Raw genomic sequence first — 23,787 nt, 5'->3', positions numbered from 1 at the left:
AGGATTGTGTGGTCGGTTAGTCTCGCGTCTCTGCCGACGATTACCGCGACAATCCGCTAAACAACGTTTGAATAATCATCAGGAATTGCCTGAATCGGACATGAATCCGACTAGTCACATTTGTGCCGTTCGATTGCTTGCAGGCGTCGCACTGGTACAGCTATGAGGGGCGGGAAATTCTTCATCTTCAATAAGAAGCTTCTTTGAGCATCGCTTTGTCCAGGATTTACGCACTGGTTGTGGAGAAAGGCTTCGAAAAGAACAAAGGGAAAAGAACAAGAAGAAACTAAACCATTCGATCGACTATATCCGAGTCCTAACTATCCGCATCGAGTCGATCTTCTTTCTCAAAAATTCGTTTTTCTAATTGGAGAAGAGCCCTAAGATCGATCTATAAGACCGTAGATCGAGGATCGCGATTTACCATCGACCAGGAACGGAGCATGAAGCCGGAAGATCCGCAAACCAGGTCGTTGAGCAGTCATTAAACCAGCTGTGACCGCAGTTCATCGTGCTTGTTAATCGTTTGCACAAGGTAGAAAGTCGAAATCGTCACGGAACTATAATATATTACATAGCTGGAAACCTGAGTCACGATTCTTGGTAGAATGATATTTGCAAGTTTCGCGCGATCCTAACGATTCGTCCGAGAACGAGCAGAGGTGGAAAAAAGGTCTAACGAGAGAGCAACTAGCGATTCTGCTCGAGGCAAACGATCGTTCGAGTTCCTTGGATCTGGAAAAGGAGAAGCGAAACCGCGTTGTCTGTTGTTCGATCTTGTTCGAGGTCCATCGGCTGAGATCAAACTGTTTAGAATCGCTTGACACACAGAGAGGGCCTTTGTTCGACGATCGATCGATCTGGTGGAGGTGGGGAGGCGAAACACGTTAAAGGGTGGGGTAATTTGGGAAGATTTGACGATCGCCTTCTCGATAGTACAGTCTTCGCTGAGACAGGAAGATGAAGATGAGGTGGTTACTGGTGGTCGTGCTCCTTTCCACCACAACGCTGCTGTCCTGCTGCCAACCAAATAGAGTTTGGTACAGGACAAGCCTCGACGATGACGACGACGAGATTAGGAGCAGATACGAAGCGAATTACGCATATACAAACACCGAGAAGGCTACCCCTAGGAACGGACGTCGTGAGAGGAACCTGGACGATTCTGACGATCCGTTTTACGAGCGGATCGTTTCCTACAGAAGCAACAGGGCCATCGATGCTTCCAGGTATATACTCTTGAAAAGAGCTGATTGCTTGTTTGATCAAGGACTTTTCCTTGTTAATCGATCACGCCATTACTAGTGGGTCCTTAACCCACCTTTGGTTGAAGGGAATTGTTTTTGGATACCTGAGTTATATAAAGCGTAATAATAATTCCTTGCAAAAAATTGAGAAGAAAACGTGGAAGGAGCTTTCTCGTAGGGTTGGCCGTTTGCAGAGAAATCGGAATTGAAATATATGGAGACCTGCGTGCAGAAGGCGTAGATACCATAATTTCAGAGCCGATTTGCGTGCCAACGAAGAATCCCAGAACAAAACTTCTTGCACGTTTTCCGTGCACTTTTTTGCGCTGAATAATCTCCCGTATCCCAAATCCCAATCCTATTTGTCTGTAATTTACGTAAATATTAATCTGTGTCTGTTGCGTCTAATCTATGTCTGTAATTTATGCTGTAATTAATTTCTTCCATCGCCTATTTGAAAACGTAATGTTTTAAAACATCTAATCAAGCATAATTGAATCAAATTAATCCCCCTTGTCTTTTCAAAAAATTATCATTCTCTAAGACGTATCGTTATTTGTCCAAAGCAGCAATACAATTTCCTAAGAAGAAGAATTTCTTCCCATATATAAAGAAACAAAATTTTAAGTATTGCACGTATATGGAAGGAAAAGAGTACTCGGACCTTCTTCGACTAACCCAAACACACAACCTTCAATCCTGATTCGAACAAATCGCACCTCGCCGTACATTTTACGATACTCTCGAGCGTTCCCGGCTAAATTCGTTGCCTAATAACGACAGGTTGACGGAAGCCAACGCAAAATTGACCCAGCAACCGGGCCAACTACCGAACCTCCCTAAATCGAACGCAAAACCAATCGACGTGGTTCACGAGAAGGGTCGACGAAGGGTCACAAACAAAAACGTGACGATTGGCGATGGAATTTGCCAAAGCATCGATATACGGAACAGCGCGTCTGGTTTCGGCATTATGAAGGATTGTCGCGTGATAGAGGGCTTTCTGCAGATCGTCCTCATCGAGAATAACTCCGAGACGGACTTTCAACCGATCACTTTTCCCAAACTTCGGGAAATCACTGGCTACCTGCTTCTCTATCGCGTGAATGGATTGAAGACCCTCAGCAATCTGTTCCCAAATCTCGAGGTGATCAGAGGCAACATCTTGCTGACCGATTACGCGTTCATGGTGTACGAGATGCAGAATCTACAGGAGGTAAGCATTACGTAGGTACGATTTATAATTCTGCGCTGCCAAGTTTTTACTTCTGGTATCCGCGGTGTGAAAAAGTAAACGAGCGACGATCGAATAATAGCTCTGTTTGCGAAGCAAATATTGTCCAGCCATATTGGTGAGAGAAAGAGAAAAAGAGAAAGAGAGAAAAAGGGAGAGAAAGTTAGTTGACTCTGGAAAAAAGTGGTGGTGCTAATAATTCGCGTGTTGTTTCTGAAAATAAATCAATATTCACACCGCTGGCAAATATTTGCACAGAGAAATATCATTTTTCCGCAGTTCGTTCTGTATTCTCTGTTTTGTATTCGATCGGTGTTCTTCTTGCTCGAAAGCAACAGATAGATAATTAAAAAAGATTTAAGGATATTTGATTAGTATTTAGTTGAATTTAATTTTAGCCTGCTACAGAGCTATTCATAAAATTTAAATTTTAGTTTCATTTCAACATAAACTATGTATCTATGTTAGACATGCAATCAACTTCAGTATGTACTTATAATATGAATATATGTAAATGTAAAATAATTTTGGGCTCGACAATCGTATAATAGTTTAATTATTTTAAAGTTTTGTTTTAAAGATTGTTTCTTTTCTTCGAATGACATTCTTTTTTGCAGATACTATGGCACTGTATCCTTGAAACCTTCGGAATTTAATCATGTCCCAACTTATTTTCTTTATTCTGCAGTTCATTTCTAATTACCTCGGCGTTACGAGAAGTGCTTTACAGAAATAATATTTCCATTAAACAGACCAAGATATGTCTTGTCAATCGAGTAAAGTAAAGAATTTGAAATGTGAACCAGTTTGCAAATACAAGCCACTTTAAAAACGTAAATTATTTTCTTTCTCTTTTTTCTTTTTTTTTTCTTTTTTGTTACATAATAAATTACGTACTTCAAAGTAGTACTTATCGGTAGTAATTATATTGTAGTGGAACCGGTTAGAAGATCAATACGAAAAACACGAGTAGATCGACATGCTCGAATCATTTCCCACGTTCCTGACAGAGAGACTTCTCTCCAATTTGCTTTCTGGACGTAGCTAGTTGACTCGGCGGGTCAAGTGACGTTAATTAGTCAATCGAATTAACCAGTCGTTCGACCTCTGGCTAGCAGTTAGCTTTATCGGGGCTAAATCGACGCCTTGTGGCGGAATTCTTTCTTGCAGATCGGTTTGAAGAAACTTACCGAGATCTCACGGGGCAGCGTTCGGATCGAGAAGAATCCGGCGTTGTGTTACACCACCCTCGACTGGGACCTCATCGTTTCTGCGGGGGAGAATGTTATCAAGGACAACGGGGAGGAAGCCTCTTGCCCTGGTATTTATCGACTTATTAGTCGGTTAATATTATTATTCTTTCAATTGATGAACAACTCTTTGAGTAGAATATCATGTTACGAACATGTTGTGTTAATAATTAAAGGCTTATAATAAAAATGATTCGCGTTCACGTTTTCTTTCATTTCGAAAGAATGGAAGAACGTTCTAATATATTTAATTGTTTAATAAATTGACATTTTTTTAACAAAATATCCGTATAATCTGTATGTAATCACAATGCGGTACTGTATCTGATTATTGGATTGGCAATTAAGCGATTGCGGATTTTGCCAATACCACCTAATGACAAAATCCGCAATCATTTAGTTGCCAACCGATTACGAAGCTGTAGAATTATTTTTGTAGAATCGACTAATTTTCATTCGATAAGACAAAATGTAGATTATTTTCTATAATACCAGTTTCATCGTGAGCATTGATTTCGATTGCCAGAACGAGGTATTATTTAAAGAATCGCAAGATCGAACGAGGATGCTTTTGTTTTTAAGCTCGTTGATTTACAACATATCGTGTGAAGCATACTCTTTCAATCATGTTTTGTTTTTTTTTTTCTTTAATACGATTTTATTGAAATTACAAATCTGTTTGCTTTTTTTATGCATGTGATCAAATGATTAACGCTAACTTAAAGATCTTTGCTTTTTGTGCTTGGTGTGCTTTTGCTTTGGAAAGGCAATTCACTGATCTTTCATTTTTATTCTTTCTATTCTTTGTGATCTTAATGAACTTCCTTTCCTTTGTTTGGTCGATTCCATAATTAAAAGATTTTGTTTGAATTAAAGTCTTCGTGGGATTACGTCCAGATTCAAAATACTCTTTAACCGTGTATATAACTCGTTAAAGTATAAAATTCCACTGCTTTTGCACTAATTGGCTGTTTGTTCTTTTTTTTTTTTTGCATTTCTGTTGCAGGCGAAGAACGGTTCGGTAGAATATTAAATCCAATCTACATATAACATAGTATATAAGCATGAGAGGTATAAGAATAGGGAGGAGTAGTACTAAGTCATTGACCATTATTTTAGATGCGTATGTGTAAAGAAAAAGTGTGGAAAATCCACACTACTGACAATACATAGATACGAAAAAGTCTTACGTGTAATTAGATATGTGCGAGGGCTTTGACGAAATGTTTTTCTTGTGGATTTGAACCGTAAGTTAAAAGTTTTCAATTGGATTACTTAAAAATATGAAAAACAGGCGGAAAAATTTTGCGGGTTTTTTTTTTTGGTCAAGATTAGGTTTAAAATGTTTATAAAAGCATGGTTTCTGTAAGAACATAGAAAGAACTAAATATAAACTTCGGGATAGAAACAAATTCAGTTTTTGTTCTCGAATAATTTGGTTCGATCTATTTGACGAATGATTTACTTTAAAACGAGTAAAACAAAACGAAAAGAAGAATTACTTGGAAAATGAACAAAGCGGTTTATACGATTTATTTTTTATAGAAGATATTTAAGAAATCACGATCGTACGATACGTATAATTTCATTGTCATGAATGCTTTTTATTTAATCGTCACAAGTTAAAGCAATACATTTGCCCAAGGGAGAATCGTGTATGTACCTAACGCACGTACTGTAGCAATTGAACTCGTGACGAGACTTCACGTATGTTTAAGAGCTTCTACAATGCGACATTACCAGTATACGATCTTCCCAACGTCGTGCTCGCATGTTAAAGATACATTAGTTCAGGTACGAGCAAGATTACCACGCAGCCATAGTTTTAATCGACTTTTCACCGCTACAGGATGTTCCCACTGTCCCGGGGGTTACTGCTGGACTTCGCAGCACTGCCAGAGAACAGAGAGGCTGGATTGTCACGATCAGTGTCTGGGCGAGTGTCACGGTCCAACGGAAAGCGAATGTTACGTATGCAAGCATTATCGGCACGAGGGGAAATGCGTGGAAACCTGCCCTAGTGATCTGTGAGTTATAGTCTGCAAGCTTACTTTCATTTCTCCTTTTATATACTATATTTTCGAAAATATTTTTATCGTTAATTTCACATAGCATAAATTTGTTCTTTTAAAAATATTTTTATCGTTAATTTCACATAGCATAAATTTGTTCTCTTGTAATCCGTGATTGTATATTCATTAATTTTATTCGTAAATGTAATGTTAAATATTCGTGGAAAATTGGTCGAGCGATTTAAAATAATGCTGCGGAAGCTATATTGATTTTTTTTACTGATACAGAAATTCTTTCTAAAATTAATTCTATTGATTTTCAGAAAATACATTTTTCGTTCGGTAACCGGTAATATCATTTATTTTATTTGTAAATATATTACTACAGCCTCTCTTGTGTAATGTTAATCAACGATTTAAAATAACTATATCTGAAAGTTATTCCCGTTTTTTGTCTTTCCTTAAATCTTCTTTATTTTCACTTGTTTTTAATCGTTGATTTCTCGCAAAAGTCTTATCTTTATTATTTAGCGATATCTTGCACGATTGGTCCTTTCGAACTTTGAAGGGTTCTGGTGATTCCATCCTCGCGTATATCTTACTTTTCTCCGATCGATGATAAATCTTGCAAAATTCCTATGAAACTAACTTACAGAAAGCACAAAATTCCAACTGATTTAATTATTTCCCGACAATCTGTATGAGTTATCGGATATCGTGCAGGAACAACGTGACACTTGCGGATAGGTGTCGGAGTAGCTGGAAAAAGTATTTTCCACTGCAAAGGTGCTGCGTATTTCCATAGTTATGGAAAAAGTTTCTCTTGAAACTTTGAAGCGTCCTTCCTTTGGAAAGGAGAGCGGAAGTCACCGGTCATGCTTTCTATTCTTTCACGAACGCTATGAACACGTATAGTGGGGGGATTGTATCGCAGTGACCTTGAGCTGCTAACTGTTTCCAGGCAAGCTATAGCAGCCGGATAAACGCGACACGATCTGTTCCACAGATACTCCTATCTCTCGAGACGCTGCGTCACGAAGGATGAGTGTGTACGAATGAATCGTATGAGACGAGTATATTATATCCTGGAAGATGGTCAGGCGTGGAGACCATTCAATGGATCCTGCGTGACTCATTGCCCTGACGGTTACGAGGATGCACTCGACGAGAACAATGTACGTAAAATATTCTTCTTTGTGTTCTCGTCCTTTACTTCGATCCCACCGTACGATTAATTATTGTGTACCAACATTGCGATCAGATTGCGAGATCAAGGAAGGAAAATGGGAAGGTAAGGTATAGACCGGTCGCGTTGAACATTCGCTTCATATTTAATTCAACGCACGATGAGAAGAGAGAACGTTCGTTATTGTAGAACGCGCGCGGGTGTTAAAATACTAAATCGCCGATAGAATTATAAAACGATGAGATCTCTTGTTCTACTTGAAGAGATCAAGGGTGATGGTAATTGACAATTGTGGGCTGGCCAAAGATGATAGAAATACCAACAAACTACGGTGTGATAACGTTCTACCGTCTGATCGAAGATGTGGCTTATGAGATTGCTCGAGTGTGAGTTTTTTTTTTTTTTTTTTTTTTTATTTATTGCGTCAAGTCAAGCGTTCTCTGAACAGCTGCAGTGCGGAAATAGAGGCAGATTTTAATTTGCAAAGAAAATGTCAGTAGGTCTTTACGAGTTTCGGTCAGCTCGTAGATCGTTGTTAACTTAAGTTAATAGTAATTAAAATAATAAATAAGTTAGATTCCTATAGCAAGTGTCTTCTACAAATGGTAGCGACGTGCTCTGTATTTTTCGTAACACATACCATTCATAACACTTTGTTTTAATTACAGATGACCACGTGTCGCGCTTGCGTGAACAGCTGCCGGAAGGTCGGCCACGGCGCTCTGATCCGCCACATCTCCGACGCCCAGAGCTTCCGTGGTATAACCGTAGTGAAAGGCGCGCTAGAGTTTCAAATTCGAAATGGAAATCCGAACATAATGAACGAACTAAGCGACGCTTTCGGTCGAGTCGAAGAAATTACCGAGTACGTCAAGATCACTCACTCGTTCCCCATCACCTCGTTGAATTTTTTCAAAAAGCTCAAGGTTATCAAGGGTGAGAAACTGGACATCAACAACGCCAGCCTATCCGTCTTGGACAATCCCAATCTGTCCAGCCTGTTCCCACCTGGGCAAGAAATCAAAATCGAAAATGGCCGACTATTTTTCCATTACAATCCAAAGCTCTGCTTGTCCAAAATCATACAGTTCAGTCAAATGGTGAACATCACGAACTACACCGATCTGGAAATACAGCCGCAGTCGAATGGCGAGAAAGTGGCTTGCGATATAGTGAATATAAATATCACGGTTAAAAATCTGGGACCCGATTACGCGGATTTGATGTGGGATAGTTACAAGCCACCGGAAGGGCAGCAGTTGCTCAGTTACCTGTTGAATTACATCGAGACGGAAAACCAGAACATCACGTACGAGATGAACGCTTGCGGGTGGAACAACACCTGGCAGATAGTCGACGTAGATATTCCTAAATGGAATACAACGGTTTCGAAGCACATCAGCAACCTGAAGCCCTACACTATGTACGCGGTATACGTAAAGACGTTCAACGCCAGGACCACCAAGTTCGTGGGACCAGTGGGCCAGTCGAGAATCATCTTCTTCAGGACGAAGAGCACCATTCCATCGCCTCCGATGAACGCGGTATCCACTGCCTTGAGCGAGACTGAGATTCTAGTCAAGTGGGAACCGCCACTGTTCCCTAACGGGCCAATAGGATACTACATGGTCTCTAGCGTCATGATCTACGAAGACGAGAATCTAATCTCGTCCAGGGATTACTGCAACGATACGCTAGACAACGAACTGGAATCTGAAGAAGTGGTGCCGGACGTAACCGTGAAGACGCCAGTGGTAAATCGGGTTTCGTGTTGCTCGAAGAACACGAACAGGAATATCATCACGTCGAAGAAGTTCGAGATTTTCTGCCACGAGAACACGACTATCAGCTACATATCACCCGGCTGGAAGGATTACTGCGTGTACAACTCCTACAACGCCGTGGACAATCAGTTCTACGAGCTTACGAACAATCTGTCCACCCCTCGACCGGAAGAATCCAGCAGATTCGATGCATCCAAGTCCACGGGGAACGTGTTGGACAAGCACGCGGTCACGTACAACGTTAGCGGCCGAAACAATTCGTTCGTGATCAAGAATCTGCGTCATTACTCGCGCTACATCATCAGTATAGCCGCGTGCGGCGTCAAAGTCAACGAGTCGAATATGTGCTCATCGATTCAGTACACGAACACCCGAACGAGGAAGCGGAATCGTGCGGATGACGTGAAGAACGTGAAGGTTCAGGTGACCAACAACACCATCGTTGAGGTTTTTTGGGACCTGGTTAAAGATCCTAACGCCCTCACCGTTTCATACACCATCGAATACACCAACATGGACGTGAAAGACGCGAAGAAGAGCACCGAGTGCATCCCACGAACTGGTCGAAAAGATACCATGAACAGTTATTTGATCAAGAACTTGAGCCCTGGAAAATACAGTTTACGGATGAAGTCCACGTCGTTGGCCGGTGATGGTAACTTCTCGAACGTGGTGTACTTTTCCATAGGTCTGAGCAACAGCACACCCATCACGTTAATAGCGTTGTTGACGTTTGTTATTTTGCTTATAATATTGATCGTTCTATTATTCTTTTTGAGACATTATCAGAAGAGGAAGAAACAGGAAAGACTGATCGCCAGCGTAAACCCTGATTACATAGAAACCAAGTACGTGATCGACGAGTGGGAGGTACCTAGGGAAAGCGTGGAGATCTTGGAGGAACTTGGTTTGGGCAATTTTGGTATGGTGTATAGAGGAGTGTACGACAAGACTACGCCAGTGGCCATCAAAACGATTTCGAAGACGGCTAGTCAGAGGGAGAAGAACGAGTTCCTGAACGAAGCCTCTGTAATGAAGAACTTCTCGACTTTTCACATAATTAAACTCATCGGCGTGGTATCCATCGAGAACCCCCCGTTCGTTATCATGGAACTAATGGAGAATGGAGATTTGAAGACCTATCTGCGTCGGATTCGCGACACCCATCTCGTACCGGATGCCTGCAGAATTATGAGGATGGCGGCTGAGATAGCCGATGGCATGGCTTATTTGGAATCGAAGAAGTACGTGCATCGGGACTTAGCTGCGCGGAATTGCATGGTGTCGAAGAACTTGGTGTGCAAGATCGGTGACTTTGGCATGGCCAGAGACGTCTATGAAACGGACTACTACAAAATCGGTAGGAAAGGTCTTCTTCCGATCAGATGGATGGCACCGGAGAATCTGTCGGACGGTGTGTTTACGTCAGATTCTGACGTCTGGTCGTTCGGTGTGGTTCTCTATGAGATTTTAACTCTCGCAGAGATTCCTTACCAAGGTTTCTCTAACGAGGAAGTGCTCAGTCATGTGTTGCACAAAGGGATACTAAATATTCCACGTAATTGTCCCGAAAATATCCATAAGATCATGGAGAAGTGTTTCAAGTGGCGACCAAACGAACGTCCCACGTTCATGGAGATCGTGTCAGAGCTGGAGCCGTTTCTTGGCCAAGATTTCTACGAGAAATCGTTCTACCACTCGGAGGAAGGTGTGGAGAGCCGAAACTCGGGTATGAAGAAACCCTATCATCACGCAGCTCCTATCAGATTTCATTGGGGCAACGAGACGGCCAGGTGGGTAAAGGAGTTCGAGGACAACGTGACGCTGTTGGATCAGACGAAAGCTGGCACCAGCAGGGGACGCATTTTTAAGAACGGCTTCCAGCATTTCGGTAATGTAGCCAACATGGAGGACGTACCCCTCGATCGATGAAGTTCTACGGTCAGTCTATAATAGCGAATTTTGCAATGGCGTAAGTGTATTCGTCCGGGACAAGTCCCCGGCAAGTCACAAACTCGTTTAGGTACGATGTACAAAGGATACTCAGGGCAATGAATCGTGAACGAGGGCCCAACGAGTTCGGCAGACGGGAATGGGCAAGGATTTTTTTTCTGTCTCTTGCCAGCCTGACAAGTTCAGGACGACGCTTGAAAAGATTCGTCTGTCGGTGCTCGTTGATTTCCAATTAGGACCTTAATGGCAACGAGCGACTAAGAATATCTTCACAGCTTTTCGTGCATACGTTCTCCGCTCTATCCGAGCGCTAGTAGTATGTATAATGTTTAACTTAACCAAAAGCGTTTGAAGGCAGAATCCAGTCAGGCGCGATGTTTTTCTTTGATTTCTTTTGTTTTTCTTCTTAGAAAGCGTAACCAAAAGCTCTTAGCTCCTCGGCCATGCAAGCCTATGAACTTTGTTCATTCCTCGAAAGGATTATATTTCGTTTCGTCCTTTCACATGGATATTTCTTTCTGTTTTTCTTCTACCTTTTCTCTCTAGATTAGTAGATAATGTTTTAAGGACACGCGTTTTTTTGTTAACTTGCAGTCTCCTGCCGCTCAAAGAACTGACTAATTATATGTGCTAGGTACGAAGTTGCGTAGAGTTCGTAAGCCCAGGTACAATGAATTCTTTGTTGTTTGATACTCGTTGCATTTTCAACTCATTGTTCAAAACTGCCCTGTCTAAACTTGCCAAGTTTGGTGCTCGTCCAAGATCAAATTTTTGATTGTGTACATTTTTATAAAGGGAACATTACTGACTGCTAGTTATTAGATCCAGAAAAATAGACGGAAATAAAAGAGACTCGAGAGACTCGGAAGGAAAACATTTTACTACAGATAACAGTAATTTGATTGTGCTTCGATGCATAAACGACTGGAAATGCTGAGTAACAATGAATTCACTGTATTCACGCGCAGTTTTTGCGAGGAAGAAAGTGGAAGAAGACACATTCGCGTCGTAGGTACTTTCTTCGTCGACCGTTTCAAAACGACGCGACGACCGATCGAAAGTTCAAAGCTCATCGAATCGCATTGTCGTGCTCCATTTGCCAAGTGGGACTCGATGTGTCAAGATTTATGGATGCTTATACATATCTACCAACGTTCTATCAAGAGAGGAAGACTTAGCAATACCATGAATTAAAAAAAAAAACCCCCCTTTTTCACACTGTTGCAATACTCTAAGATTCCAAAATTAAGCAGAGTTCGTTTCCATTTTTATACGAACGACGTCAGTCAGGTTTTCCGAAAAACAAAAAAAAAAAAAAACAAAAAAAGAAAAAAAAAAGAAGGTAGACTAAAAATGATGAAACGATCTCTGTATCATCAAGAGAATCTGGCGGTGCAGCCAAACGGTAAAATAATTTGATTAGAAATTACATCACCGCGCCATATCGAATCCATTGATTTACTTTCTTTCTGACAGCAGAATCGTTGAAAGAATCACAAAATTTTGAAACAAGATACCATTCAAACTCGTGCTACTGATCTCTTCTATTAAAGAAACGAATTTATTTTCACTAAAATCTTATAGAATTTAGGCGAATGTATACATTGTTCAATCACTGTACACGTTTGCTAAATTCTATACTTGCAATCTGACAACAGAATCCTTTCAGAATTTAAGAAACTCTTACATTTTCCCTTTATTCGATCTATAAAATCAACCGATGAAAATGCTCGAGCAATTTCCCTTTCCAGTTTTATATTCATTCTATGATCTTTTTCTAGATCCTATTCCCTTCCAGAAACTTCCGATTCATTCTGCGATTCGTTCCATCATGAAAGAACGATCGAAAAGAGAGGCAAAGAAGCAGCTGCACGGCGATGCACCGCCACCCCATTTCGTCCACGAATCGATCCCAGACTGTGTTCATAGGACAGAGTCGACCGGAAGCCGACAGAAAGAGAGAGAAGATAGAGATAGAGATTGAATAAGGGGGCGGGGAGGGGTAGGAAGGGAGGGGGGTAATTTAGGCGATCGTCGAGCGCTCGAGAATCCATAGACAGACACACTGATCCCCCTCCGCACGTACATAGTAGACATATACATACCAGAGTTCCTTGTTCAGACATACGTATATAGTTTACGCGAGGCGTGCCCGTGTGCGCGTGTACACATATTTTATTCGCGGAGGAAGATAATGGTTACACTTCCGGGGGCACATGCGCGCTAAGCCGCGTTTCCATCGTGCAACGTATACGTTGTTCTACGTAAAAAAGAAAAGAAAGAAAAAAAAAATAGAAAACACTTGCAATAAGCATGCCAACAATCTTCTTGCAATAAGTACTGAATATAATTAAACGTATAAAAAATAGATAAGCGTTGTAAGCGTGTATAGCGGCTTAGGTAAATGCAAAGGGAATCTAAGAGACAGAAAAAGAGTATATCTCTATTTTATTGTAATGATATATATATATACATATATATATATATTCTATATATATATGTATACATGTACACATAATAGGCACACGTTCGTATAAGTATTTTTCGGCTGCATTGTATATATATATATTCACTCTTCGACCGATCGACATAGACACTCGCAGGGGGAATGAAAGAAAAAGGGGACAGAAAGGTGTACGCGTATCATGGCGCACGAATACATTGGCGCAGGTACAGACAGAAGTTCCAGAGAGGCTTTTATCGACGGACGTTGCGAAAAGTCGTCCACCAGAAAGATTATGTTCTTTCCGGTTATTGAACGATAACAGCCTCCGTTTCCGATTTCTCGCTCTTTCATTATTTTGAATGGAGACACGAATCGAGTCGGTCCGAGCTGTTAAATTTCGAGTCTATTTCGTGAAAGAGAATTTATGATATGGTTATGTACTGGGTGTTCATTCTTATTGAGTTTGAACGTTTTGAATAGTTTGTAGTAGTATTAAATTTGTTTAGTACGTCAAAATGATAGTAGCTTCGTACCTATTTCTTTTTCTTTTTTTTTTTTTTTCGGACGTCGTTTGATTTCCTTTTCTACTTTTCTGTAGAGATTGTAGACGCTCGTGAGACGTAAGTAATCGATGCAAAATCTATGACAAAGCGTACACGTTCTTGCGCACAGTATTAATGTACACTTACATCGTTGCATCGATTAAGAATGGAGTAATTACGATTTTATCAACATCGCATAGATTGTTATAACGCCTAAAGCAAAAGAAAGAAACCATAGTTTTTCATTTCTTGAATATTTTCACTTTATAATAATATTCGTAATAAAATTCTCTCGTATATTTATGATAAAAGTGTATTATAGTGGCGTGAATAATTTTTTAAACATTTATACGAATCGATAAAAATTGAACACCTTGTACACACCGTATCATGCATTGCAACCTTTCGTTTACCTGGATCAACTTCACACGGAGATAAAAGAGTATATATATTATAAATATATCGTATGTTATTCTTACTATTATTACTATTATTATAATTTCTATGTTTACACATATATGTAAATATTTAACTTATTTTTATTTTATATTTGATTGGCGAGCGTAGCTCGTGTCCCGTTATTACTATTTCTAATCGTTTGCTAGCGCACGCATAGAAGTTCCTTTAATTTAGCAATATTTCAGCGGTATATTGTTCGATTTCGTCAAATATTTGCCGTAATTTATCCATGCTAGCTTTAACATTAACGATAGTAATTTGAAAAACGGAGAATAAGGATACACATAGTCGGAAGTCTGACCTGCGCGAATACCATGTACCTTCTTTTTCATTTTCTATTTTAACCCTTAATGACTGTCATACACGGACGTTCGTTCATCGCAGCACATCTTTCTTTAATTAAAAAGTTCACAAAGTCAAACAAACTGGACTAAACGTATTATTATCGTTCAACGTTAGACGAACAGTTCGCAGCAGTTAGTTCAGTAGTATTATGTATTGCAGCACGATGATATTAAGATAAAGCGGGCGAGGGTGAAATTTCACTCGTCATAGCCTTCAAAAAGGATAGATAGACTTTTAAACCGACGAAGCGGTTTTAAACGGGGAAAATATTTGACAAACAAAAGCGTGTGGTAAGTTAATTTTACCATAAATTACGCTACGATTAGCAGTCAGGCAGGTATTACATAGGATAAAACGTTACTAAAAGAATAATAACGATATGAGATAGTCGTGTTTTATTGTTGAGATATCCGATCTCCGCGGTCTAATATCTTCGGCAACACAGATATACGAGATTCTAAAAGCATAGAACTTTCTTCGTTTTAAGGTTAAACCGTGCAACCGTGTGAATAATCTCTTGAAGGAATAGAGAACAGTGGAATGGAAACAAGCAATCTTACTTACGATTAGTTACGAAGCATCGCGAACATGTTATGTACCCTAATGGTCGATCACAATGAGTTTGCCCCGTTGTTGCAACCATTTCTAAACTATTCCGTCTTTATCTTCTCGACCTACGTGCATACGGTTCTATCGATACGCTGTTATTTACTGAAAACCGTTCTAATTTACTTGGAAACATTTCAATTAACTAGTCGCGAATTGATTCAGTCGCTTAAATCGAACTAAATCTTCCTTGCGACAGTGTTTGATAAGATTAAGTATCGGATGTTATTAAAACCGCTGACAACTATAATTGACAATTAGAAAAATATAATTGGATAAAAGAATGAGTTAGAGATCGTTAAGATGTGTTCGTTAATGAACAAATTTACTTAATTACAGAGATACCGTTGTTCGAGTAAGGCAATATTCAGTAAATAACGCGTACAGGAGAATCCTTGAAATCGAGTCCTGAGATGTTCACCATCGCACACGTTGTATATATTATTGTGTAACAAATAGTGATAATAATGTTAACATAACGATTCGTATCCGGATAGAACGATGTAGGTGAAACGTTGGCACGATATTCCATGAAATTTCGATAATTAGACGAATGATAGACTAATAAAAAATAGAGGATAAATGTTTAAATTCGCGGCACTGTATATACCAAGGTGTCCTAAAATATTTGGTCAAATGAAATGGAATTCGAACGAACGACGACGCGTAACGAAAGAATTGATTTTGAAGTTTCGATCGCGTGTGATATTGACAAATATTTTTCATGTTATAAAAAACTTTTTTCATATTTCCGGGGGATTTTTTTATCTTTTATTTACTACAAATTTTCACATTTTCTTAAGAACTAGTAAGGCAGCAAGATTTCAAGTTAAAGATTCTAAAATGGAATATTCTAAGCTTGTCGAACGTTGTCTACGTTGATAAAAAAAAAAAAAAAAAAAAAAAAAAAAAAGAGTAATACGATCGAAATTGTAGAAACAATATTTTATTCCTCGTTGTTGATCCTCGAATCCATTTTTTCTCATATTTGACTGGATATTTTTCGATGCTTCGTTTAGAACGTTAATCGTTAACATACTAATTGTACTAAATTTTTCAGGAAGGGTCTTTTTCTCTCTTTCTCTCTTTTTCATTGTGTTCCATGATATCGACAATGTGTATAAGGATATTAAAAGCGACGAAGAAGAAACTAAAGAAGTAAAAAAAATGTGTAAAAACGAAATTTAAATTTTGCCGCTAAAATATGCTAATGAGAAAGAGAGACTGGAAACTGTATAATAATATTCTCGAAAATCAAAATATTCTAATGGGCATTAATCGTGTGTATTTATCGTGAGCCTCGTGTTTGAATAATACACGACTATTTTTTACGCGTTGCAATAAGTAGAAATTTAAAAATCGTGTAAATAAAAGAGAATAAACATTTCGAATAACTAGAAGAGGGAGAGAGAGAGAGAAAGAGAGAAAAAATTGTATCGAACCAACGTTTGTGGAAAATAAGTAAATAAACGAATAAGAGAAAAATATAGAACCCTTAGGGTGTATATGAACTAAAATTAAAAAATTAATTAAAAGGGAAAGGGAATATCGAAAATCGAATACCGGGCCAACGCATAAAAGACTAAAAAGAGCAGCGAGCTACGTTCTATGTGGGTGATCGATTTTATTAAAGTATTTATTATTGCCGCCTAGTGCCTGAAGGCAGGAAATCGTTTCGCGTGCATTTCCGGATACGTGGAAGCACGTGTTTCCATAAAGAAACGCGCGAGGGAGAGAGTTTTTCGTTGATGCAGGTGGTCAGTGCCGTAACTAGAACTAACTTCCTTAATAAGTCATTAACTGCACTATTACTGGATTGTTGAATCATTAAACGAAGAATCTACGATCTTGATCTATTAAACGTTAGGCAGTGGAACGATTTATAAAAATTGCATGGACGGGACTTTAACGAAAGTAAACTAAACTGTATAATAATAATAAATACTTCGCAAATGCTTGCTATGCGATTCAGAGATACGGAAAGTATTTCTACGATGTTCTTCTATCGATTAATCGTATGGTATTTTTATTGGAACACGGGCGAGGAATTTATACGAATGAGACAGTTCGTATAAATCGATTAATAATGCCATTTATATCTGACAATCCTCTTTCAATTTCTTCAAATTTCATTCTTTCAAACGTCGACGAAAAATATATTAGTGAAATTCTTGGGATGTTCTTTCCATAATTACGTCGTTAAGGAAGTGTTAGACTTAAATAGCGTAAACTGTCTGCCACCTCTCGATAGCTTAATCCGAGTCCTTTTCGTTTCGATCTAGTACACACGCCACTTTCTATCTGTCGGATCACATTCTTTGAAATAGACTGCAAAAATAATCAAGTGCGAAGCAAAGTAGCGAAAGGTAATAAAACTAACTAAAAAAGAAGGAAAAAAGGTGGTAGGTAGAGGTTCAGTGTCACTGATTGCTTTCACACGACCTATAGAACTTTCGATGTACATATTGGATTGGCAACTAAGTGATCGCGCATTTTGTCAGTATCACCTAATGACAAAATCCGCAATCACTTAGTTGCCGACCCAATATGTCGTGTTTTCTCGCGTTAATTTATCGAATGTTAGAGTATATGTGGTCCAATCGCGCGTTACGTTTGCGATACTCATCTGTATCGGTTCTCGTGTACATAAATAGATTTTCTGGATCTAGATTTAGTAACTATGAACAGGGTGAGCACAAGCTTAGCTTGTAGAGTCTGTCGACGAACGATCAGTCAAGTAAAAGAAACCCTTAATTCGTTTCACAGGCAAATATCCTAATTTAGCGTAATCGACGGTAAAGTTAGTAGCACTGAAACGTAGACACACACACACACACACACGCTACGAAGCGTGTGCAGCACCTTAGTTGCCTATACTAAGTAATTATAGACGATTAATTAGCACGAGAGTGAATTTCCGCGAAGTATCCCACGGTGAACCAGGTTCAGAAGGCTTTCGAACCGTCGTTCGACGCTTTAAATCGATAAATTAGTCGTAAAAGAGGCGAAGCAACATCGGGCGTGAATCGTGCTGGTTGCTTTGATGACTTTCGTTTAAATTTCACCGACTGGGCTGCTTCCTGAATGTACAGGGTGTTTAGGAGAAAAGCTCCAAGATTTTTCTCACTCGTATTATTCATTCGGATGAATAATTTGCTAAATTATCTTTGATACAACTTGTTCCTTTACGAGAAATGTTTATTTTTTTATAGGCAATTGTATACTTTGACAAAATACTCATACATGTACTATAAAGCCACCAAATCCGATCACTGGATATTTATGAACAATAGCGTTAACTCGCTTATCGATCGTGCGAATGTTGCATCGAAATTAGAGAAAGAAACGCGAAATATTACTTGGCAAAGAGAAAAGAAAGTTCCTTGCTTTTCTATGATTTTTTCTGATATTAACGATAATCTATAATTACGATACCACGTTGTTTCCTCTTACGTACAATATCTCCCGTCTCTTTGTTCCATATACTCGTATTCTCGGATCGTTTCTTTCCTTCTTTGAGTATTATACCGATCAGACGTGTTCTATTCTTCTCAGTGAGTAAAATATTTCGTTGAATTAATTTCATTAATAACATTAACGTCTTAGATCCTTATTTTTGTTTTCCACACCACACCCTATAGCAACCTATGTGGTCTTGTTGATTCAGTATTTTTCTTTTTGCTACTCTGTTTTATAGGGTTGTTTTTCTTTTTCTCTGAACGTGGTGCTTGGGCGTTGTTTATCGAACGAAATTAATTAACCCATTTGCATCGTGGCTCTACTTAAGAGGACTGGTCCCTATCACCGCGCGCAGTCGGTCCTAGGTGCAGTAAATGACATCCGAATTCTTCATGGAGTTGATCGAAAATTTACCCTTCAAAACGATTGGTAGACGATGTTACTTCGCGAACGTCGCATCTTACATTCTTTATGACAGAGGAAAGAAGTAAAAATTATTAAAAAAAAAAAAAAAATTATTTAGATTAAAATGGAAATAAAAAAAAGCAGTCTCAGCGCGCGTAATAATCCGCGCTTGGTGATAGAAGACAGTCGTCCGATTGCGGAATAATCCACGCTTGGTGATAGAAGACAGTCGCAGCGCGCGGATTAATCCACGCTTGGACGCAAATGGGTTAAACGACAGGCCACTTCGGAATTTGTGATAGTTCTAGTTACGGTACTAGTTGTAAGCGTTCATATAGTATGTATAGGGTGCGCGAATGTACGCACAAGAAAAAACGCGCGCTGCGTCTAGTAGAATTTCAATGGACTGACACCGAAGATTTAGTTTTTAAATTGTATAGGTATATCGCGCCTCAAATATTCCTTCGTTCGAACGACTGGCCTTCGATAGAGAAATATTCGCGGTAATTACGAGTATCGTAAGAACCTTTGCAACTGCCTGTACATAGTTCTCGCGGTCTTCATTTTCGATGTCTTTTTTTTTTCTAAAATTGAAGCGCCACTTCTTCTGAAACAAGCGTGATCTGGGAATCGGAAGAGGAAATTACAAACGATAGTGACAAAGTTTCAGTTCCGAGTGTCGAATAGCATTATTTATAGATATAAATCGTTCAATGTTCTTTGGTTTCTTCGAGATTAAGAGCATAATCGTTAGTTATTACTATGGCAAGTTTGGATCGAATCCAAAAGCTTTGATCAATTTCTCATTCTCTTGATATACTTTAAAATGTTAAATGTAAAATAAATTATCGTGCGTATATTTTTGTGTAACGTGTAAAACGACTAAGGTTATTCAATTAGTCGATTTATGTTTAACCGTAAAAGTAATTTTTGTTTAAGATTCGTTCTAACTCCTTCTTCAGGTTTCGTTGGGTTCTTTTTCAAACATCTTCCTATAAATAGATCTCTAATAAGAATTACGTAAAACGAATACTGCCTAAGCACGATCAAACTATATAAATATACAAACAAGAAACCATAGAAAATAATTTCTATCGTCTCAAGGTACTAGGAGCAATAAAAAAAGGTACAACGTAAAAATTAACTTAGAGAAGTTTAACGAGATAAGATTCGAAATCCAAGATTCCTGGATCGCGAATAGCCTGCAAGACTAAGCTTACTATAATACAGCTTGAACTCAGAACTCAGAAAAAAAAAAGGATAATTGAGAGGCTGTGAGAAGAAAAGTATTATGTGCGGTACTATGTAAACTATACTATCTATGTACCGTTTCTCATCAACGTTTAAACATCGATAAGTTACAAATAAGTAAGAAAATTTACACTGATAAATGTCGTATAATCGTTTGAACATAAACAATTTGATTAGTCTGATCTCAGATTTTTTTTTTTCATTAGCTCATATTTCTTTCTGATAAAATTCACGTTTTTCCATTATCGAATCCCTCAATTATCCTTATGGAAATAATCGATCGTAGGAAAGTGTTAACGTTAATTTCCGATCGATTTCCGGCGTATTTTTATCCAGACTGGTCGGATATTTAAGATTCTTCTACTCATCTACCATACGTAACCAAAAGTAACAGGAAACTTCAATTTTCTCGATATATAGAAAAGAAAAAGGAGAAAAAGGAACTCGAGGTGCATAGTCCTATATTTTATACAGACCTTGTTACCTTAAGTATATAATATCGATAATAAGCAGCATGTATACGTGTATAACAATTCATCGAACTATACTATATCGTATAACGATAAAAAGGATAAAAAGTTATAGATATAACGATTTAACGAATATCGATATACGTAATTTCCTTTCCTTCATCTTTTCCTTCTTTCTTTCCTTTTAAGGATCGTGTACAATCGGAGCACAGATGTTAGTGTTCGTTTTTTTTTTTTTTTAATTAATTATTCGATATTCATTTTTTTATTTATGATCGTTAAACATAGAAGTTAAGAAGCTATTCCTTTAGCAACGAATTATTTTGCTCGCTTAGTGGATTATCGAGTTTATTACTCGTTAAATAGGGAATAAGAGCGACATTGTGAAAAGTAAAATATCGCTATGATACAGCATGATATATGCGATTTCATCGCGCGTGATTTTTCCTTCACACATTTCTCGAAGCAATAGAAAGCAACGATGGTTGCAAAAATAGTTTCGTATGGAATGCAAGGGATGTTTCTGTTTTCTGCGAAAAAGAGGAATTTGTTTTTCTTTTGGTTTGAAAGTGCGCGTCGAAGCGTGTGCCGTGTTCAGGCAGAAGAATCTCACGAATTGAACAACCCGTTTTCAACTTCGTAGCACTTTTGTTAACTCGTAAGAATTGTCACATATCCGCCACAACGTCAGCCGCCAATTTATCGTCAATAGTCATCCGAGACATTGACCAGATCGCCCGTGTTAAACTGCATTTAAAAAAGAATATACGTATATATAAATATATATATTGTTCGTGAAATCCATTCGGAAGATTTTAAATCATTAGTAACTTTGTGCTTCATACATTTTCACATTGTATAGAACACAGTCGGAAGAGTAACTAAATCGATAAGTCTAATGTTTCCGTTCTTTTTTTTTTAATCTAATTTAAAAGAAACTGTTTTAATTAATTTTACTTATTTAAAAAATCACGTTATACGAAATTGAGTTAGAAATATGTCGAATGATATTTGAACATTACTCGTGAACGATAAAAGCTTTCCCCAAGGGCGCTTGATCCTTAATTAATAGATAATCATAATTTATTATTTATCCCGTATGGGTGAATCCTCCCAAACGTTTCCCCTCGGTTTTTCGAAAGGTTTCGCGATAATGGGATAACCCATTATCCGTCAGAATTGTTGGAAATGTATATTTACGACATGAGATATCGCCTAACTGTGTTGCAATTTTCTCAATGGGAAAAAATAAAATAGAATCGAACGATCGATAGAGGAAAAGTTATATAGAACTGACGGATAATGGGCGAAGATTTATTGAAATTCTGAGGATAATATCGAAGAGATGAGCCGGAGAACGCGAGGAGAAACCAAAATCCAGACCTTTCCATAAGAAACGTTATTCCTAATCAAAAAATCCTGCCATACCGTGTCTTCCAAGACAGAGACTATTGAATAGCGAATTAGTTTAGTATTTATACACGGTTTTACGCCGCTATCTGTGTTGCGAACTCGCCCAAATCGACTAATTATTATCGGTGAATGGATATTATAGAAACTGATCACATTCCGATATACGGGAATAACATTGGAATTATTATTCTAATTTTGATAATATCGTTGTACCGAATTTATAAAAAAAATATTTCATGTCCCGATGCTCAAACTTTTACATAGATTTCAATCTTCCTCTCGTTTTAATAGAAAATGGGATTTATAACGTTTTAGAAAGATGAAAATTACAATGATAAATCGTGCATAACGATAAGAATCTCTTTCATATTTTACTAGAAATTGATTTTTCTCTTCGAGTTAAATTGTAACGGTCACATTGTCGATAATCGATCTCGCAAAACTATTTTCTCGTGCGTACGTCATTTGAACGACGAGTTTCCTGGATACGAGGAACGTTGTAAGGAAGAAATAACGAATAATAATAATATTTATGGGCTAGCAATATTCGATAACGATGAAAAACCGTACCCCTGTAACCCGAAATAAGTTAAGTTGTCATTTTATCCTGTTGAAGAAAAAGTAGCGAACGTGCGAGCATTGAGATGAATGAAAGAAATAAGTCTGATTGCCTGTGAAGTGAAAAAAATAACGCGCGAATATTTTACGACGCGGAAAGAAAGAATCGGCAAACCTCGTTGTCAACTTTCTTACGGCGAAAACGATGATGCACGCGCACGCGTAAAAAGAACATGTTTTTACACTGTGTAAGATACGAGTTTTAACGATTGTATAAGAAAAAAAAAAAAAGGTTCTATCCGGGAAAAAATTGGCGGTGGTGTGAAAAAAAAAAACCAGAGACATCGAAGATAAAATTGTTCTGAAATAATTACGATACGATTAATGAGAACACTGCACCACGATTACTTGCGACACTCGATGTGTATTTGAAAAAAAAAAATCTTTCTTTTCATCAGTTGTATCGTCTGAGAATCTAATTTGGTACAGAAAAATCAAACACTATATCGTTTGTTGCTATATGTGTTCGAAAGACGGTTATTATTATTCTTGTGGTCAAGAAATGAGAATCTGATATAAAATTGTTTTAAAATGAAAAAGAAATGTATAAGAAATCCGAACGTTTCGTATGATATATCGAATGATATTCCCTAAAATGCATCACATACATACAAGATCGTGAAATTTCTAATTTTATCGGCAATCTGCCCTTTACTAACTTATTTGCATACTTTCATTTCGAGTTTCAACGTGAAACTCGTTCGATTTCTTCGATATCTCCTGTTAATACCCCTTGCCGGACCCGCCACACCTAATCACACAAATGTACATACTTATATTGCACTAATTTTAGTATTGCCGCTGAGTATTATAACTAGTCACATAAGCCAAAAGTTTGTTACTCTCGCAAAGTTTTCTTTTTTCTCAGTTTTGTAATAAAGGAGGATGAGTAAAGTCCTTAAATCGAACTTACGCGTTATTCACAATCCCACCCCTATGTTTCCTATTTCTGAAATTTTTCTATATTAAAAAGTACAAAATTTAAGTAGACAGAGTGAAAAGTTAACAGTGAGAAGCGAATAGAAAAATCGAGTAAATGTCAGTTTCAAGTCGTACAGATTTATTTTTAAATATAATTTCAAATAAGTAATTATTTAATAGTTAAAC

At 38.1% G+C, this 23,787-nt stretch overlaps 1 protein-coding gene across 6 annotated transcripts in view; it reads left to right on the top strand.

The window, feature by feature from the left end:
• The window catches only part of LOC132905800 (insulin receptor-like), a 43,581-nt gene extending 19,993 nt beyond the window's left edge, over positions 1-23,588 (top strand). For 3 of the 6 annotated variants that reach the window (XM_060957445.1, XM_060957442.1, XM_060957443.1), the window contains exons 3-10: positions 144-1,229; positions 2,031-2,463; positions 3,652-3,802; positions 4,738-4,752; positions 5,581-5,758; positions 6,750-6,918; positions 7,005-7,034; positions 7,598-23,588. In XM_060957445.1, the coding sequence (XP_060813428.1) occupies positions 961-1,229; positions 2,031-2,463; positions 3,652-3,802; positions 4,738-4,752; positions 5,581-5,758; positions 6,750-6,918; positions 7,005-7,034; positions 7,598-10,645 (4,293 nt within the window). In that variant the 5' untranslated portion in view covers positions 144-960 and the 3' untranslated portion in view covers positions 10,646-23,588. The remainder of the gene's footprint in view (positions 1-143; positions 1,230-2,030; positions 2,464-3,651; positions 3,803-4,737; positions 4,753-5,580; positions 5,759-6,749; positions 6,919-7,004; positions 7,035-7,597) is intronic. The other 3 variants (XM_060957446.1, XM_060957447.1, XM_060957448.1) reach the window with 3 other exon arrangements.
• The last annotated feature ends 199 nt before the right edge of the window (positions 23,589-23,787 follow it).

Source organism: Bombus pascuorum, chromosome 4 (genome assembly GCF_905332965.1).
Source record: "Bombus pascuorum chromosome 4, iyBomPasc1.1, whole genome shotgun sequence".
NCBI lineage: Eukaryota > Metazoa > Arthropoda > Insecta > Hymenoptera > Apidae > Bombus > Bombus pascuorum.
This window is presented reverse-complemented; position numbering and strand designations above follow the sequence as displayed.